This window comes from Phocoena sinus, chromosome 2 (genome assembly GCF_008692025.1).
Source record: "Phocoena sinus isolate mPhoSin1 chromosome 2, mPhoSin1.pri, whole genome shotgun sequence".
Lineage (NCBI taxonomy): Eukaryota > Metazoa > Chordata > Mammalia > Artiodactyla > Phocoenidae > Phocoena > Phocoena sinus.
In genome coordinates, this window is record NC_045764.1 from 92957280 (window position 1) to 92977773 (window position 20494).

Here is a 20494-nt window from a genome sequence, read left to right on the forward strand (position 1 = left end):
ATGAAGGCAAAGATCTGAGGTGGAGATATAAATTCAAGATCTAGCCTATAAATGATATTTAAAGCCTTGAGACTAGATGAGATCACCAAGAGAGTAAGTATGGATAGAAAAAAGGAAGTGGCTTATGGACTATGTCCTGAGCCACTCCAGAGTTTTAAAGTTTGGGAGATGAAGAAGAACTATATGTTATGCTATACCTCTAATCTTTTAAATTACATAATTAGAAAAATAATTAATTTTCAGGATCCAGAGAATTCCAAATGTGTGGACATTGGTCCATCTCCAGGACTAATTTATTTTAAACTATTATTTTTTATTATGAATGTGCTTTTAGAAAATGCATGTCTTAAATACTGTATGATATCACTTATATGTGGAATCTAAAAAATACAACAAACTAGTGACTATAACAAAAAAGAAGCGGACTCACAGATACAGAGAACAGACTAGTGGTTCCCAGTGTGGGGGGGATATAGGGGTGGGGCAGTGGGAGTCACAAACTATTGGATATAAGATAGGCTACAAGGATGTATTGTACAATACCGGGGAATATGGCCAATATTTTCTAATAACTGTAAATGGAGAGTAACCTTCAAAAATTGTATTAAAAATTTTTTAAAAAGTACATGTCTTGAAGTATTCAAGACATAAACTTATGATGAAGGAAACATTACTGGATTATCAAAGGAAATGAGTAAATATTTTATAAGATATCATCAGTGGGGCTTTTGTTTATTCTCAACTGACAAATAGGATGCTAATAGTGTTCACTACGGGATGGGCTGATGCAGGTGATAATGAAATAGTTCTCAGTATTCTAGGCTTAGTCTCAGTAGTTCTAGACATTTGAGTTACAATAGAGTAGGACTTTAGGATTATGGCTAAAATTAGTGGGAGGGCTATTCTATTGCCAAGGAAGATAAATATATATAATAATATTCTCCTGTAGAGGAAGAGGAGGTGACATACACAGTCATTGATCAGTTCCAGCAGAAATTTGGTGCTGCAGTAAGTATTGCCCTCAATCATTCTCCGTATTGTCTGCAAATGGGTATCATGTCTATGTCTCATAAATTTCTCTCTTATTATAAGATCATTAGTGTTTTTCCTAATGAGTTAACAAAACATCTGAGAGCCGGCTTTTTGCCAGGCATTGTTCTGAGGTCTGGGTTATAATAATAAGACAAAGTTCTAGCCCTGAAGGAGCTTATTTTAATGCAAGAAAATAAACACATAATTGTATATCAATTAGTGGTAAGTGCTATGAAAAAAAAGTGTAGTATGGTGAGTGGAATGACAGGGAGTTCCTCTTTTATTTAGGGTAGACAGAGAAAACCTCTGTGAAGAGGTGACATTGGAACAGAGATCTAAAAGAAGTAACGGAGCTAACCATGTGGATATCTAGTAAAAAACTTAAAGAAGGCATAATTACAAGTGCAGAGGCCCTGAGGCTGAAGCACACTTGACTTGTGTGGAGGAACAGCAGGGAGGTCATTGTGGCAGGACCACAGTGAAAAAGAATGTTAGGGAATGGAAGGGGGCAGGAGGCAGGTCAGGTAGACAAGGATTTTGAGTTCGACTTGAGTAAGATGGAGAGCCATTGGCAGTTTTAGAGGAGAGTCAAAAATTTTTTTACTTATGTTTTTAAAAGACCAGTCTAGATGCTCTATTTAGGCAATTTCTCTATAATATTTTTTAAATTTGAGATATGGCAGTAACTAATTATTCAGCTAGGCTATGGTTCACAGTTAGACTTTAGGGAAGTTGTTAAGTTTTTTGTTTAGGAGCAAGCTTATGCTCGTGTATGCACAGATGTATTTTTTAAGAGAGGGTTAGCTTTCAGCAGATTCTTTGTTTTTTAAACAGCTTTATTGAGATATAATTCACATGCCATAAAATTTACCAATTTAAAATGTACACATCACTGGATTTTTGCATATTCACAGAATTGTACATCCATCACCACAGTGAATTTTAGAACATTTTTAATACTCCAAAAGGAAACCCCATATTCCTTAGCTAACACCTCTAATCCCTTCTGAGTACCCCCAGCCCCTGGCAACCGCTAATCTATTTTCTGCCTCTATGAATGTGCCTGTTTAGGACATTTCATATAAATGGGATCATACAATGTGTGGTCATTTGTGATTGGCTTGGCTTCTCTTGCGTAGCATAATATTTTCAAGGTTTATCTATGTTATAGCGTGTATCAGTATTTCACTTATTTTTGTTGCCAAATAATATTCCTTTGTATGGATATACCACATTTCATTTATCCTTTCACCATTTGATGGACATTTGGGTTGTTTCTACTTTTTGGCTATTATGAATAGTGCTGCTGTGAACATACATACACAAGTTTTTGTGTGGACACGTTTCCATTTCTCTTGGATAGATACTTACAAGTGGAATTGCTGGCTCATGTAATAACTCTGTGTTTAACTTTTTGAGGATTGGCCATACTGTTTTGCAAAGCGCTGCACCACTTTACTTTTCCACCAGCAGGGCGTGAGGGTTCCAGTTTCTCCACATTCTTACCGACACTATTATCTGTCATTTTAATTATAGCCATCCTAGTGGTGTGAAGTAGTATCTCATTGTGTTTTTGATTTGCATTTCCCTGAAGGCTAATAGTGTTAAGCATATTTTCATGTGTTTATTGGCTATTTTTTTTCTTTTTTAAAAAAATTTTTGTTGGAGTATAGTTGATTTACAATGTTGTGTTAGTTTCAGGTGTACAGCAAAGTGAATCAGTTATACCTATACATATATCCACTCTTTTTTTTTTTTTTTTTTTTTTTTTTTTTTTTTTTTGCGGTACGCGGGCCTCTCACTGTTGTGGCCTCTCCCGTTGCGGAGCAACAGGCTCCGGACGCGCAGGCTCAGCGGCCATGGCTCACGGACCCAGCCGCTCCGCGGCATGTGGGATCCTCCCACACCGGGGCACGAACCCGTGTCCCCTGCATCGGCAGGCGGACTCTCAACCACTGCGCCACCAGGGAAGCCCTATCCACTCTTTTTTAGACTCTTTTCCCATATAGGCTTATTGGCTATTTGTATATCTTAGAGAAATATCTATTCATTTGCCATTTTAATTGAGTTACAAGAATTCTTTATATATCAACAGATGCTTTAAAGGGTCCATGACAACAACAACAAATAATAGGATAAGAACTTTTGCTCCGGAAATTTAAAGAGTTAGTTGGAAATTCTTATCAATAGGGAAATACAGCTTTTGTTCCCAGTTTTGCAGCCTTCTTGTTGATTGAGAATGGAACTGAAGTTCAGTCCCCTTCTTTTATCATTGATGAAAGATACTCAGAATATAGAACACTTTATGCTCTGTAAAGGAAGATATTGTGCTAGTGTAAGTTACTTTGCCTTTCTATTCTTGAGTAATTTATCTACCTGTAAAATGGGGAGAATCTTGTGCCATGCAGATATTTTCATGGATTATGCAGTAAAGATTTTAGAATTGTATAATGTTTTGAAATATGATACGAATATAGATAATAAGAGGACCAGAATGTGTTTCCAGGATACCCCTATTTCAGTTTTGAATAATTTAATGAATCCAAGACTTTAAAGGACCTGTTAAGTCTGTGTTTTTCTCATTCTGAACAGTAGATACTGTGAGACTCAGCCACTGTGTGAGTTCCCTTTAGGTACAGTAAATTGCTGTTCTTTGCATGAGGAATCTTGCCATAAAGACTAGAAACCTTTTGCTCTAACACCAGTGGCAACAAAAGGTATCTGAGTTTTCAACTCTTATTAGCATTTGCAATATGAATGATTTATTTTCCAGTTGTGGAATAACTTTGTGAACCCTGAAAAGAGGATCAGAAGCATTCAGTGTGATTTGTGTGTGTGTGTGTGTGAAGCAGACATGTGTTTTGGATTTTGTAAGTTTAAAAAAATATGATCCACTTTGTTTATTTCTAGCCATTTTACTTGTGCCATTCATGATGTCATAATTGCAACATTTATTTCCTGGAGATTTTTATTTTCTTCCTTTTCTTACCAGATGCTCCACATCAAGAAGCAAAGTGTCCTGAGTGTGGCAGCAGAAGGAGCTAATGTGTGTCGTCATGGGAGACTATGTTGGCTTCAGGTAAAAGATTTCTTAAAACTTTTTATTTTGAAATAATTGTAGATTCACTGGTAAATTTATTTTAATTGTCTTTTTTATATCACCCTACTGTCACTGTCCTATAGCTTGTTTGGAATTCCTTTTCATTTTCTTGTACTCAGTTTATTATTTTCAAAGAAAAGAGCTTTAGGGACTTCCCTGGTGGTCCAGTGGTTAAGACTCCTTGCTTCTGGGACTTCCCTTGTGGCTCAGTGGTTAAGAATCTGCCTTCCAATGCAGGGGACACGGGTTCGAGCCCTGGTCAGGGAAGATCCCACATACCGTGGAGCGGCTGGGCCCGTGAGCCATGGCCGCTGAGCCTGCACGTCCAGAGCCTGTGCTCCGCAACGGGAGAGGCCACAACAGCGAGAGGCCCACATACCACAAAAAAAAATAAAATAAAATAAAATAAAATTAGAAATAAAACAACATATGGTCCAGCAATCCCACTTCTGGGTATATATCCAAAGGAAATGAAAACAGGATCTCAAAGAGATAACTGTATTCCCATGTTCATATTGCAGCATTATTTACAATAACCAATACATGGAAACAACCAAGTGTCCATAGATGGATGAATAGATAAAGTAAATGTGATATATATATACAATGGAATATTATTCTGCCATAAAAAGAAGGAAATTCTGCCATTTGTGATGACATGGATGAACCTGGAGGGATTCAGCTAAGTAAAATAAGTTAGAGAAAGACAAATACCGTATGCTCTCACTTATATGCAGAATCAAAAAAACCAAACTCATAGAAACAGAGAGTAGAGTAGTGGTTCCAGGAGTGGGGGAATGGGGGAAATGGATGAAGGTAGTCAAAAGGTACAACTTCCAGTTATAAGATAAATAGGTTATGGGAATGTAATGCACAGCACGGTAATTATAGATAACAATACTATATTGTATACTTAAAAGCTGCTAAGAGAGTAGATCTTAAAAGTTCTCACCACACACAGATAACCATGTGAGGTAATAGATATGTTAACTACCCTCATCATAGTAATCCTTTTGCAGTATATACTTACATCAAATTATCATGTTATATACCTTAAACTTACACAATGTTATATGCTAATTTTATCTCAATAAAGCTGAGTAGGGAGGAAGAAACCAGACCAAAACCTCTCTCTACCAAAACAAAAGGGTAGACTTCCTGGTAATGCAGGCCTGGGCACCTCTAGGTTATTTCCTAATTTGTCCCCTTTTGTTGTCTAGATACCAGAGGGGACATCCAGTTGGTTACAAATATCATCTTTGTGACTGGAAGCAAATCAATGGGCACGTTTTCTCCCACCAGGTCCTTGGACTTGTATGTTTAATTTTTTAAATCAAAGTATCACATGCCCTATGTATTAAAAGCAAAAAAAAAAATGCTAAAAGGCTTATGAGGACAGAAAAATCCTCACTCCATTTCTCTCTTCAGAGGTGGTGCTTTTGTTTTTTTTAAGAATCCAGTAACAAGGTTGTTAAAGTACATGTGTACAGCACTTTACAGTTGACAAAGTACTTTGACAAACATTATTTCATTTACATTTTTCATTTCATTCTCCTTATAGGAGACCAGTAATGCAAATGTTAGTCCATGTGACGCTGTTCCATAAGACCTTAAGCTATCTTTACTTTTTTCATTGTTTTTTCTTTTTGCTGCTCTGAATGGGTGAGTTCCACTGCCTTGTCTTTGAGTTGACTGATCCTTTCTTCTGCTTTATCTAGTCTGCTAGTGAACCCATCTAGTGTATTTTTCAGTTAAATTATTATATTCTTTAGATCTGTGACTTCTATTTGGTACTTTCTTACATTTCCATCTCTTTGTTGAAGTGCTCACTGTGTTCATCCATTCTTCTCCCCAGTTTGGTGAGCATCTTTATAGACCATTATTTGAGCTCTTTATCAGGTAAATTATTTATCTCCATTTCATTAAGTTTTTTTTCCTGAGGTTGACTCTGTGTTGGTTTCTATATAGTAGATGAAACAGCCACTTCTCCCAGCGTTGAAGGAGTGGCCTCATGTAGGAGATGAACCTTGTCATTCAGCCCTGCCTCAGCTCCTGGTGGTCTTTCAAACCTCTTGGCCTTGTCCAAGCAGCCTATTATATTTTTAATAGCTCCCAGTAGTTGAGGATGTGCCAAGACCTGTCAGTGTCCTAAAGGGGAGAATCTCAGCACATAGACTCAGGGTGACTGGAAGTGAGACCCTCAGGCATCAGTTTTTTAACTATGCAAATATGTACATTCCTGTGGGACCACAAGCATAAACCTTGCTGGCCACCAGAGCCAGGCAATCTGGAGGTGTCCCCTGAGCGGCAGTTGCAGAAATCAGGGCTCCAGATGAGTGTCAAAGCTCTTTTCTGGGGCTTCCCTGGTGGCGCAGTGGTTGAGAGTCCGCCTGCCGATGCAGGGGACACGGGTTCGTGCCCCGGTACGGGAAGATCCCACGTGCCGCGGAGTGGCTGGGCCCGTGAGCCATGGCCGCTGAGCCTGCGCGTCCGGAGCCTGTGCTCCGCAATGGGCGAGGCCACAGCGGTGAGAGGCCTGTGTACCGCAAAAAAAAAAAAAAAAAAAAAAAAAAAAGCTCTTTTCTGGGTGATATAGGTGAGCTGGAGCAAGGGAGAGCGTCAAGATGGAGTCCACAGCTTATGTTCCTTGAGAGCAACTCCATAGGCTACTAATGTGTACCAATCCTGAAGCCTGCCTCTCAGGCTGAAGCTCCAGGATGAGCGAAGAGCCCTCCTTCACAAAAAGACTGGAGAGTGTGCCCCAGTCCACTGTCTGTGCAGTGCCCTAGGGGTGGTAGCCTGCCAAGAACTGTCCCTCTGATTGCCACAGTCCCACGAGACCCAGGAATACAAGCCACCCTGGCCACCAGAGCCATGCCATCAAGGGGTGTCCTCTGGTAGCATCCTCAAAACCCAGGGAACCAGAAAAGTACAGAGGCAGCTACTTTTAACATGTTGAAATGTGTCTATTTTCGTTTTTTGATAATATGCTTATTGCTCTCTCTTTATTCATCAGTTTTACAAATTATTAACTTTTATTATACTGAAGAAAGATTTTGCTCACTTATAGCACCCACACCTACCTAGAGCCTCCCAATTTAGTTATATCCCAATTTTAAAAGATTTTATTTTTATACAATTTTTAAAGGTTACTTTCCACTTACCGTTATCACAAAATTGTTGGCTGTATTCCCCATGTTGTACAATACATCCTTGAGCCTATATTACACCCAATAGTTTGTACCTCCCACTGCATCACCCCTATATTCCCCCCACCACTGGTAACCACTAGTTTGTTCTCTATATCTGTGAGTTGGCTTCTTTTTTGTTATATTCACTCATTTGTTGTATTTTTTAGATTCCACATATAAGTGATATCCTACGGTATTTTTCTTTCTCTGTCTGACTTATTTCACCTAGCATAATGTCCTCCAAGTCCATCCATGTTGCTGCAAACGGCAAAATTTCATTCTTTTTTATGGATGAGTAGTATTCCATTGTATATATACACCACATCTTCTTTATCCCTTCATCTGCTGATGAACACTTAGGTAGTTTCCATGTCTTGGCTATTGTAAATAATGCCGCTATGAACATTGGGGTGCATGTATGTTTTCAAATTAGTGTTTTTGGGTTTTTTGGGGGGGAAGTTATATCCCAATGTTTGGTTAAGACAGGATTCAGGCTATATGTGATTATGGCTATGTAACCATTGCTCCTTGTTGGTCCAGTAAGATTGTTTCTTTTCTTGCCCAACTTTTTGTTTTTCATAGAATTGATAATTGCCTCATCTTACTAGCTTTGTTTTCCTTTCATTTGTGACAAAGCCTTCCCATATTTTCCCCTCAATGTAGTTTTTCACATGCTTACATCTATCCGGATAATCTGTGCTGCATCTTTGTCTTGAAGCCATCTTCCCTGGAGCCCTCTATCCTCCTGTTCCAATACAGGTTGGTGGTATCAAGCTGGAAGCTACAAGGGAAAAGGTCTGGAGGCTCACAATTGTGTGCAGACTCATTTTTCAGTCCATTACCAAACCTCTGCCCTCTTCTATATCTTTTTTTTTTTTTTTTTTTTTTTTAATTTTAATTATCTTATTTATTTTATTTTTTGAGTTTTGGCTGTGTTGGGTCTTCCTTGCTGCGTACGTGCTTTCTCTAGTTGCAGCGAGCGGGGGCTACTCTTTGTTGCGGTGTGTGGGCTTTTCATTGCGGTGGCTTTTCCTGTTGCGGAGCATGGGCTCTAGGCACGCAGCCTTCTGTAGTTGTGGCTCGCGGGCTCTAGAGCGCAGGCTCAGTAGTTGTGGCACACGGGCTTCATTGCTCCGCGGCATGTGGGATCTTCCCGGACCAGGGCTTGAACCCTTGTCCCCTGCATTGGCAGGCGGATTCTTAACCACTGTGCCACCAGGGAAGCCCCCCCTCTTCTATATCTTATATTCCCAACCCTAGAGCCTCCCTTGTTGGATTTATCCAGAGAATATATCTTCTGTCCTCCATGGGAGTGGGAAGGGATAACTTGGAGGCTTACTTCTTCACATATAGACCTCAAGCCTATCCCTCTATTTCCAGCTCCTCACTGTCCTCAGTATCTGTCACCTTTAATTCCTAAACCTTTATTTTCGTTTTGTGTTTCTTTCTTTGTTCTGTTTTTTCTAATCTGCTTTCTTTCTGTCAGTATTTCCCACTGCTTTTCTTTTTTTTTTGGCTGCATTGGGTCTTCATTGCTGTGCACGGGCTTTCTCTAGTTGAGGCGAGCTGGGGCTACTCTTCATTGCAGTGCGTGAGCTTCTCATTTGCGGTGGCTTCTCTTGTTGCAGAGCACAGGCTCTAGGTACGTGGGATTCAGTAGTTGTGGTGCATGGGCTCAGTAGTTGTGGCTCACGGGCTCTAGAGCGCAGGCTCAGTAGTTCTGGCATACAGGCTTAGTTGCTCTGTGGCATGTGGGATCTTCCTGGACCAGGGCTTGAACCCATGTCCCCCACACTGGCAGGTGGATTCTTAACCACTGCGCCACCAGGGAAGTACCTCCCACTGCTTTTCTTTAACTTTAAATTATTTAAATGTTTAACCTTCATCTATGGTCAGATATTTTCAGGTATAATATTATGTCTTAAGGTGGCAAATATTTTTTAAGAGTCTTAAAGGTTTTTTTGTCCTTTGGCCTACTTCTCAGGGCTGTTTCTGGGAATCTATCCTAAATAATTCAAAACATGAAGAAAAATTTCTGTGAGAACCTATTCATTTTGGCATCATTTATAGTGGTGAAAAATCAGAAGCCACTTAGTTAACAGTAGCAGACATTACAGTACATTTGATAGATCTTATGTGGCTGTCAAAATCGATGACAAATGCAGCATAGAAAAATGTTTGAAAGTTTATGAAAGGAAGAAGTGGGATATAGATTTGAATGCATATTATTAGAGTGTTATGCATTTTTTATATGAACAAATGGAAGGGGGTGTTGTGTGGCATGATGCACTGATTCACTGAAGAGATGGATAACAGCTGTCCATGTGCCTGACTCTGTTCTAGTGGTTGCTTTAGTTATGAGTGGTGAATCTGACATAATCTCTTCTTTCACAGAGTTTACAGTCTAGCAGAGAATTATTTTCCAAACTTCTATAATGTGTCTATTCAATTTTTACAATTAAAGAGGTAGAGGAAAAGCAGGGATTGACTATTTCAGGTGTCAAATTTTGGCAAACAACATGAAAGATCTGAGAATGGGTGCCTGGTAGGCCTGGTAATTGTAGCTGTATCAATAGTTTGCTCCTGAAATGACAAAGATGGCATCTGACTGTCCTGTGGCTGGCTGTCTAGACCTATTTGGATCTGTTCTTGCCTTCATTCTTTGATTCAGTAGATTATCCAGCTGTATGGCCTCTGTGACTTTTATGATCAGAAACAACCTAGAATACTTATAATTGTATAAAATTGATCAAAATGACAGTATTTCACATCCTACCATTTGTGCCAGTGTGTTTGTTGCCTGTTTTAAACTGCTAGAGGACAGGGATCTTCTCTTATGAGTAATTTTATGTAACACCCAACACAATCATGTGTATTATGGAACTCAGAGAAATAGCCTTTGGTGTTATCGAGAGTGAAATATTGTTCATTTCCCTTAAACCTATAATCCCTGCATTTTAGAATGCCACAGGTGAGACATAAAACATTAAAGAAGAAAAAAAGCTAAAGGCTAAACTACTAGCTTGTCCTTTTCTTTCCTTTTGAAAATCACAGTGATAGTGTTTTTGTGGGTTTTTTTTTTCTTACTTAAGGAAATTTAAACCTGTTTTCCCTAAGAATCAATGAGTGCCTATTGTTTACTTTAAAGATGAGGCTGTTAAATATTTTTCACATGCTTTTCTTTGTTGTTGTTGTTTTTTTTTTTTTTGCAGTACGCGGGCCTCTCACCGTTGTGGCCTCTCCCGTTGTGGAGCACAGGCTCCGGATGCACAGGCTCAGTGGCCATGGCTCATGGGGCCAGCCGCTCCGCGGCATGTGGGATTTTCCCGGACTGGGGCACGAACCCGTGTCCCCTGCATCGGCAGGCGGACTCTCAACCACTGCACCACCAGGAAAGCCCTCACATGCCTTTCTTGATCCTCAGATCCCCTTCCCTAGTTCTTTCTTATGTGTGTCTGGATGGTCTGTTGTAGGTGGCCACAAATAGCCGAGTTTACTTATTTGACATTTTCCTTCTGGGAAGTCGTGTTTTCAGCAATGGACTTCAGATGGTATTAGAAGACAAGAGAATTTTGAAGGTGAGTGTGTAAGCTGATTCATCTGCTAGTAAGAATAACAGCCAGGTTCTAATAACTCTTTCTCTGTCTTCTGATTCCTTAGGTTATCCATGATTGTCGTTGGCTTTCTGATTGCCTCTCTCATCAGTATGGAATTTTGCTGAATAATGTCTTTGACACCCAGGTACAGGCAGGGAAACACTGGAATCAATGCAGTGTATATAGCTCCTGTAGAAAATAGGCCTTGTCTGATGAGTGATTGAAAGTCTTGTTGTGTGTGCCTCATTCCTGCCCACTTCTCATGTAAGATGTTTGTACAATATGTGAGAACATTTGGTGCACTGAAGAAGTACTGGAGAAAAGTTACTTGTAATTATTTAGGGTTTTTTCCCTTCATTTTGCTCCAGAAATGTTCAAATAAGAAGCAAGCTCCATACTCTGTAGCATTCAGAAACTCAAACAATTTTGGGGTCATTTGGAAATCTGACATGGATTCTTACTGTGAGGTGGACAGTCAGTCACGTCTATGCCTTTACCACATATGTATCAGTTAAGGCTGATGGCTAATTGGCATCTAGCTCAGGGATGCAGGTTGTCCTAGATGTTCCCCCAAAGCCTATACTGGCCCCAGATAGCCTGAAGATAAGCGGTTTTTCTCTGATCTAAAGGACCTAGAGAAATGAGAAATTCCCAGATTATACTAGATCTGGGTTTCTGGTTTGGCTGTGAGAGCCATAAACCCACTAGTTTTCATTATGTATTCTTTAAGTTCTTCTAGTCTTCTAGGTTAATGCCATGAAAGGGAGATCTTGAATATATAAACCTAGAGCCTTTGGAGAGGGGTTAAAATAATGAGTTAGCCAATTATTTTTTAACAGAAATTCCTAAAAGTTCAACTTTATGTTATTGTATGTGGTTTAAGTTTGCTCTTTATGTATCTGCTTGTAATGAACTTTGTTCCACTTCTCTTGTTTACATGTTCCTTTGGGTCTTCTTTCAAGAGCATTCACTATATAGAGATTGCTTCTATGCTTACTCCAAAATGTAACACAGTTGCTCATTGTTCCCTTGAGGCCATCAGGCTTCTTGATTAGACCTCATATGTATTGTCTAATGAAGACATTGGCATATCTTTCCATATTTTTCTTTTCAGATTTTCATAGTACAAGAAGCAGGAATTCAGAATTATTTCAATTTGTTTTCCTTTAACACAGTGTATTAGTTTCCTATTGCTGTTGTAACTAATCACCACAAATTTTGTGGCTTAAAACATAAATTTAGGGCTTCCCTGGTGGCGCAGTGGTTGAGAGTCCGCCTGCCGATGCAGGGGACACGGGTTCGTGCTCCGGTCTGGGAGGATCCCACATGCCGCGGAGCAGCTGGGCCCGTGAGCCATGGCCGCTGAGCCTGCGCGTCCGGAGCCTGTGCTCCGCAACAGGAGAGGCCACAACAGTGAGAGGCCCACGTACCGAAACAAACAAACAAACAAAAAAAACACATAAATTTACTCTCTTACAGTTCTGGAGGTCAGACGTCTGAAATCATTTGCACTGGGTGAAAGTCAAGGTGTCAGCAGGGCTGGTTTCTTCTGGAGGCTCTGAGAGGACAGTCTGTTTCCTTGCTTTTCAGCTTTCACCTGTGTTCTTTGGCTTGTGGCTCCTTCTATCTTCATAGTGCACCAATCTCTGCTTTCATCATCACATCACCTTCTCTTCTGGCTGTAGTAAAATCTCCCTCTGCCTCGTCTTATAAGAATACTTGTGATTACATTTAGGGCCCATCTGGATAATTCAAGTTAATCTCCCTATCTCAATATCCTTAACTAATCACAGCAGCAAAGTCCATTTCGCCATTTAAGATAACATTCACAGGTCCAGGAATTAGGATGTGGATATATTTGGGGGCTGTTATTTAGCCTGCCACACACAGACAAATAATGATTCCAATTCTTAATTTTATTAGCTTTCCTTACCAAAACTTTACCAGAGTTGCTAATAAGTAGAAGTAATTCTTTAATTTCATCTTCCTTTCCCCATTCCTTGAAGGCACCAAAGAGTAATAATCATAAGGCAGGCAAATAAAAGAAGTGGAAAAGAAAATAGACAGGGACACATTAAAGTTGGGTGATCCTTTTTCTTTTTCTTTTCTTTTTTTTTTTTCTAATTTTTCAGAATAAGATAACCTAACAACTTTAAATTTTCTCATGGCATTGTCTATCATATGGGTCCTTGGGAAAAATGGTATTTAAAGATGTTTCTCTAAATGTATTTCTGCTATTTCTGTCATGAGATAGCTCTCTGTATATATCCTACAGACTGGTCTGTTTGTCTTTTTTTAATGCCACAGGTAGCAGATGTCCTTCAATTTTCCATGGAAACAGGCGGCTTTCTTCCAAACTGCATTAGTACTTTACAGGAGAGTTTAATCAGACACCTTAAAATAGCCCCTAAATATCTCTCCTTTCTGGAAGAGAGACAAAAACGGATTCGGGTGAGTATTAGCGTATGTCCCATATAACATTAATATTTTCAAGTGTCTTGCGAGTGGGATTATCAGCATATTATATAGAGAAATGACAGCTGCTGTGTAAGCGTATGAACATTGCCAGAATCTTAGTTGTTCCAAATGGGAACAGTTTGTTTGTGGTCTCAAGTGGAAAAAAGCCAGCATCCAGATTTGTTGGTTATCAATTAAAAAGTACTCTGAAATAAATTTTCAATTGGACAAGTGGGGATTTTATTGGGAATTTGGATTAAGGCAGTGGAACAAAAATCATGCCAATTATTTCTCCCAAAGTAAGATAGATTTTCTTCAGCTTCTAATAGCCTTGCATGCAAACTTAGGTCATGACCGTATTGGCTGCAATTTTGGCCATATAATCTAATCAGTCCTGCTGCCTCCAGTTTTGAATGAGAAGCTCTGATCTCTCTCTCTCTCTTCTTCCCTCCCTCCCATCCCACATCTTTCCCCCATCACATACACACACTCACTGTATACACACAATAAGTGTGTGTATATTCTCAGAAGGCTAGCCATAGTGTGAAAGTAGAAGGTAATAATTGAAGAAAATGACAGTAATGGTGATTTAAGTTAAGCAGCACTTAGATAAACCATTATTTTCTTTAAAGATTTGCTTACTATTCAGAGAAAATTGTTTTGGTGTCTCTAGGAAAACCCAGAACTATGGTTCACACGACCTCTTTCACCCTCTTTGCTAAAAATTTTGGCCTTGGAAGCTACCTACCTGCTGCCCCTTCGCTTGGTACTTCTAGATGAAATGATGTCTGATCTAACTACCCTGGTGGACGGGTACCTAAACACCTACCGAGAAGGGTCTGCAGACTGGCTGGGAGGCATGGAGGTAGGTGCCACTCTCTGTGGCTGTGTTTTCAGGACCTCTGTGTCCTCATGGGGGCCACAGTGATACCCACTGTTCACAGCTGCACCAAATTTCTTTCAGCAGACTTGATGATAAATATTCTTGAAGTGGCTATAGCTTGGGCTTAATTCAGCTCCTTAAGCACTTTTTTTCAATATATATATATATTTTATGATCACTGACATTTATTTCATATGATGCAACTGGTGATGTGCATTTCAATAAAACTAAAAGTTGATGTGCTAGAAGTCCTAACTCCTTTCTTAAATATTGTACCAATTTTTCTCACAATATTAAGTTATGTTTCCAGTAAATATATCTTTCAAAGAAAGGGTAAATTTCATTAGTTATTTTTATGAAGCCAGCACAATATAAGAAAACTTATATTGTTGGCAAACTATTGCATTAGGCCAACTCTGGCCCATGGCCTATTTTTGTAAAGCTCACAATCTAAGAATGATTTTTATAGTCTTAAAGGATTGTTAAAAAAAAAAAAGTATGCTTGTGGCTTACAAAGCCTAAAATGTTTATTATTTGACTCCTTACATAAAAAGTTCACAGGCTACTGCTATAAACAGTTCTCATTTAGGAATACTGATGCAAAATCCTAAATAAAATAATAGCATTTTTGTACAAACTCCACTTAGATATATTATACTTTTCTATTAATGTGTCTCTCGATTCTAGTTACAAGCATGGTTTAATATTATATTAATATTTATTAATATTTAATATTATATTAAATTCTGTATTTTATTGGGGCCAAGAAATCTTATGATTATCTCATAAATGCTGAAAAAGTTATTTTGTAACTTTTTTATATTTTGCTCTCACTGTTTAACAAGAAAAGATCAATGTAAAAATCCTTTCATAGTTTGCTTGATTGGAGAATTTTAATGTTTTTCATTTATCATTGTAAAGCCAAGGACAATTTAACTTTTTAATATTTTGTTCTCACTGTTTATTGCTGAAAAAATTTGATAATATTCTATATACATTATTGATTAAAGTTGGAATAGGTACTTTAACATGATAAAACATATATCTCAGGCAAGAAGACTACCTAATATTTGATTGGGAACATCAATATCAAGAAATATACAGAAATGGTGACTATCACCACTACTTTAATACAGAAATGGTGACTATCGCCACTACTTTAATAGTTTCTGACGCTATTAGCCAGTGAGGTTAGAAAAAAAAAGATGAACTATAAAAATTGAACAGGAGGAATAGGAATGATGACTTGCCTATGATATACCTGAATACTGAAGAGAATCAATTGAAAAAGATTGCCAAAAACAAAAAGACAGTTTAGTAAAATGGGTACAAATATAACATAAAACTTAATAGCTTTCCTATATCCCTGTACACAACTACAGAATATAATGGGGGAAAAATTCATTTATAATTGTAACAAAAAATAGATTATCTAGAAATAAATCTAACAAGAAATGTGAAATATAGAGATAAAAAAATGTTAAAGTATTACTGAATGGCATAAAAGAGGACTTAAATGAATGGGGACGTTAAGTATTTTTGGCAATCAGTTATTCCTAAATTAACTTTAAAAAAAAATTAGTTTATTTACTATTTATATTTTTGGTTGCATTGGGTCTTTGTTGCTGTGCACGGGCTTTCTCCAATTGCAGCAAGCAGGGGCTACGCTTCGTTGTGATGCGCGGGCTTCTCATTGCGGTGGCTTCTCTTGTTGTGGAGCACAGGCTCTAGGTGCGGGGGCTTCAGTAGTTGTGGCATGTGGGCTCAGTAGTTGTGGCTCACGGGCTTAATTGCTCCACGGCATGTAGGATCTTCCCGGGCCAGGGCTCAAACCCGTGTCCCCTTCATTGGCAGGTGGGTTCTTAACCACTGGGCCACCAGGGAACCCCCCTAAATTAACTTTTAAATTTAACTTTCTTTTAAGAAAAATGCTAAAGCCATAATTACTTTGGCAAACTGTGATTATAGTGTTTATAGAGATAAATAAGCATAAATAAGAATAGTCCTGTCAGATATTAAAACATGTCTACACTAAATATGAGCGGTACATGTATAGGCAGATCGATGGAATAGAGAACCCAGAAATAGATCTCATATATATCAGTAATGGTTGAGATAAAGGTAAAATTTCCAATCAATGAGAAAAAGATAAGTATTTAGTAAATGGCCTCAGGCAATTGACTAACCATTGTGGGGGAGGAGAATCAGAGTTGGATTGTTATCTCTTTCTGCTACACCAAAATAAATCCCATGGATCAAGTATTTATGTAAGAATTAGAATTATAAAAGTATTGAAGGGGCTTCTCTGGTGGTGCAGTGGTTGAGAGTCTGCCTGCCGATGCAGGGGACGTGGGTTTGTGCCCCGGTCTGGGAAGATCCCACATGCCGGGGAGCAGCTAGGCCCATGAGCCATGGCCGCTGAGCCTGCGCGTCCGGAGCCTGTGCTCCGCAACTGGAGAGGCCACAGCAGTGAGAGGCCCGCGTAAAAAAAAAAAAAAAAAGTATTGGAAAAAAAGTATTGGGACTTCCCTGGTGGTCCAGTGGCTAAGACTCTGTACTCCCAAAGCAGAGGGCCTGGGTTCCATCCCTGGTCAGGGAACTAGATCCCACATGTGGCAGTAAAGATCCCATGTGCTGCAACTAAGACCCAGTGCAGCTAAATAAATAAGTAAATAAATATTTTTTAAAAGTATTAAAAGAAAATTATGTCACAGTAGGGAATATGTCCCCTCCCCCAACTTTACTGAGGAATAGTTGACAAAATTAATTGTGTATATTTAAAGTGTACATTGTGATGATTTGATATACATTGTGGAATGATTACCAAGATCAAGATAACTAACATCCATCACCTCATAGCTAACTTTTTTTTATGTAGTGAGAATGCTTAAGATCTACTCTCAGAAACTTTCAAGTATATAAGACTGAACTATTAACTGCAGTAACCATGCTGTGCATTAGATCCTCAGAACTTATTCTTCTTATAACTGAAAGTTTGTACCCTCTGACCTACATCTCCCCATTTTCCTCTCCCTCAACCCCTGGGAACCCCCATTCTATTCTCTGTTTTTATGAAATCAGATTTTTGTTTTTGTTTTTTAAGATTTCATATATAAGTGATACTGTGCAGTATTTGTCTTTGTCTGGCTTATTTCACTTAGCATAATACCCTCCAAGTTCAAACATATTGTTGCAGATGGCAGGACTGCCTTCTTTTTTATGGCTGAATAATATTCTATTGTATAGAATATTGTATTGTATAATGTATATACACCACATCTTTATCCATTTATCTATTGATAGACACAGGTTGTTTACATATTGTGACTATTGTGAATTATGATGCAGTGAACAAGGGAATGTACATATCTCTTTGCGATCCTATTTTCATATGCTTCAGATATGTACCCAGACGTGGGATTGCTGGACCATATAATAGTTCTATATTTAATTTTTTGAGGAACATCCACGTTGTTTTCCACTGTTTTACATGGTAATGTAAATTGCATCAATTTACATTCCGATCAACAGCATATGAGTTCCCTTTTCTCCACATTCTCACCAACACTTGTTATCTGTCTTTTTGATAATAGCCATCTTAACAGGTGTCAGTAACACCTCATTGTGGTTTTGATTTGCATTTCCCTGATAACTAGTGACTTCGAGCACCTTTTCATGTACCTGTTAGCCATCTAAATATCTTCTTTGGAAAATTATCTATTCAGGTCCTTTGCTCACTTTTAAATTAGAGTATTTGCATTTTTGCTATTGAGTTGTATGAGGAAATGCTTTTCTATGCAATACAGAAATACTCAGAACTCATAAAAGATGAATAAATATGACTTTAAAAATTTTGTATGGCGAAAATACTGTGAACAAAGTCAAAAGGAAAGCAACCTAGGAAAAATTATTTGCCTCATGTAACAAAGAGGACATTTTCTTAATATATTCTTTATTGTAGCATTTATGTAATGAAAAAATACTGAAGACAACCCAAATATCCATCCACAAGGGTTTGGTTAAACAAACTATTGTATATCCATACAGCCATTAAAATTGTCAATATGGAAAAATCTCCAAGACAGAATTTTTAGTTGGAAAAATCAAGAAGAAGAAGAATATATAATATTATGTAGCCATTTGTATAAAATAATTTTAGAAAGAGTTATCAAAATAAAAAGTTGGGGGGAAATAAAAATTGAAAAATGTAATCCAATGAATAGATAAATATTTAGTAAGGGATCATATATGCAAAGACTGTCTCTGGAGGCTACAGAAGAAGCTGCTTTTTAGAGGATGCACCCGCTAAGGCAGTTGGGGCGAGGTTGGAATGGACCCTTACTTTTCATTGTATAATCTTTATACGTACACACATGCACAACATACACACAAAATTGGATTAAAAATATTTAAATTACTTGAAAAATAGTACTACTATAGTTGAAGACACTAGAGGGTGCTATAAGAACACATTTGAATAGACCCTTGCTTGCCAAATACTAAGTGTAGTAGAAGTGATTTTAAAGTGATTTTAAGGACCATATTCAGAAGTTTAGTTATAGTAGACTTGTGTTCATTTTCTTTTCTTAGCGTACATGTATGGAGCTCCCAGAGGAACTGCTTCGACTGAAGGACTTCCAGAGACAGCGCAGAGAGAGAGCTGCAAAAGAATATAGAGTAAATGCGCAGGGACTCCTAATAAGGACAGTACTACATCCAAAGAAGTCTATGACAGAGACAGCAGGGAAAAAGGGGAAAGTAAGAGGTTTCTTACTTTGTAAAAATTCTAGGCTAGATAAAGCTCCAAATTTTACATCTCACAAGGATGTAAATTTGCTAAAAGAAGAATCTAAGAGTAAGCAAACCACAGTGGAATCTCAACATCTACCTCCCATAAAGGAAGAAGTCAGTGAAGATTCCAGTAACAAACGAATTTGCCCTGAGTCAGAGGGGTTTAAGGACCAGAGAATAACTCTAAAAGAATACCTCAAGATACCTAAACAAGAGTTTCAGACAAATTTATCTTTGAAAGAGGAGATAGAACAGTTACTGATGGTGGAAAACAAGGAAGATCTAAAATGTACAAAACAAGATGTTTTAGTGTCTCCTTCCTTTCCTCAGGAAACCAGAGTGTCTCCAAGTGACATTTTTCATCCTTTTAGAAAAGCTGTGCTTCCCACACATCCTCCCTGCCCAGCTTTGGAGAAGACTGATTCCTGGATAAATCCAGATTCTCCCAATCTGCCTTAGAGATCTGCAGTTTGTTCTTGAGGCCAATAAAGGTGGCTTATTTCCTCTGCCATCAAGGCCTTCCTCAGTGCTTAAGTTTCTTGTGCTGTAAATTAGTCACAGGCTTTGGGGGAAATTATATCCTCTTGCTTGCTCCTATATTCTTAGAATTTGATTAGGATGGGAATGAATAAGTTAAATAATGGAAGAAGTAAACGTTCTGATTATGTCACTGTGTAGAAATGTTCCCTGTGGCCAAACTGAATTATTTCTCATAATTTGGGTTTAAAGGATTTGAAGAAGGGAAAAATTTTGGACTTAGTGTCTGGAAGAATCTATACTTTAAATTTTTTGTTGTTTTTTCTGGCTTGAAGGATATTGGTAAAACTCTTAGCCGTAAGTTTAAAAATACTAGTACCTGACAACTTTACCTGTACTTTTTTCCTTTTTAGAATATTAACTTTGTCAATTATACCTCAATAAAGATGAAAAATATTAACTTTATTTTTGAATTTTAAATGTTTGGTCTGTCTTATGTCATAGACAAACAATGGTTTATGTTATTACAGGAATCAATATCCCAGTTTTAATTTCTTTTCATTCCATTTACTTTTAGAGAGTTTTGTCCATTTCCCTAACAAAGCAGGGCCTTCTTTAGAGTATGGCTATTATGTAAACTTGAAGTTTGTTTCCACTATATTTGCCTGGAGTTGGTATGCCTTCTTAGGGTGAAAGGAAGGTAGCCTGTACTGAGCCCTTTTTATGTTGAATACTTGCAAGTTGCTCATTCTTTTGTGAATAATAACCAGTAAACCTGGTTGGTATTAGGTTATCTCTCACTTTTCTTCATTGGGTCAGGGTAGGAATAAATTGGAATGTGTCTGCATTTCTAGGTCTAGAATCCAGTGAGAAATCTGTAACTTTTTTTTTTTTTCCGGCCCTGCACGGCCTGTGGGATCCTAGTTCCTTGACCAGGGATAGAACCTGGGCCACCTCAATGAAAGCA

General features: G+C 38.2%; 1 protein-coding gene across 9 annotated transcripts in view; it reads left to right on the plus strand.

The window, feature by feature from the left end:
- The window catches only part of EXD1 (exonuclease 3'-5' domain containing 1), a 33171-nt gene extending 13181 nt beyond the window's left edge, over positions 1-19990 (plus strand). For 7 of the 9 annotated variants that reach the window (XM_032622059.1, XM_032622058.1, XM_032622063.1 and 4 more), the window contains 7 exons: positions 950-1008; positions 4025-4111; positions 10797-10901; positions 10984-11064; positions 13227-13370; positions 14050-14241; positions 18850-19978. In XM_032622059.1, the coding sequence (XP_032477950.1) occupies positions 950-1008; positions 4025-4111; positions 10797-10901; positions 10984-11064; positions 13227-13370; positions 14050-14241; positions 18850-19509 (1328 nt within the window). In that variant the 3' untranslated portion in view covers positions 19510-19978. Of the gene's footprint in view, positions 1-949; positions 1009-4024; positions 4112-10796; positions 10902-10983; positions 11065-13226; positions 13371-14049; positions 14242-18849 lie in introns of all 9 variants that reach the window. The other 2 variants (XM_032622064.1, XM_032622060.1) reach the window with 2 other exon arrangements.
- Positions 19991-20494: the final 504 nt, after the last annotated feature.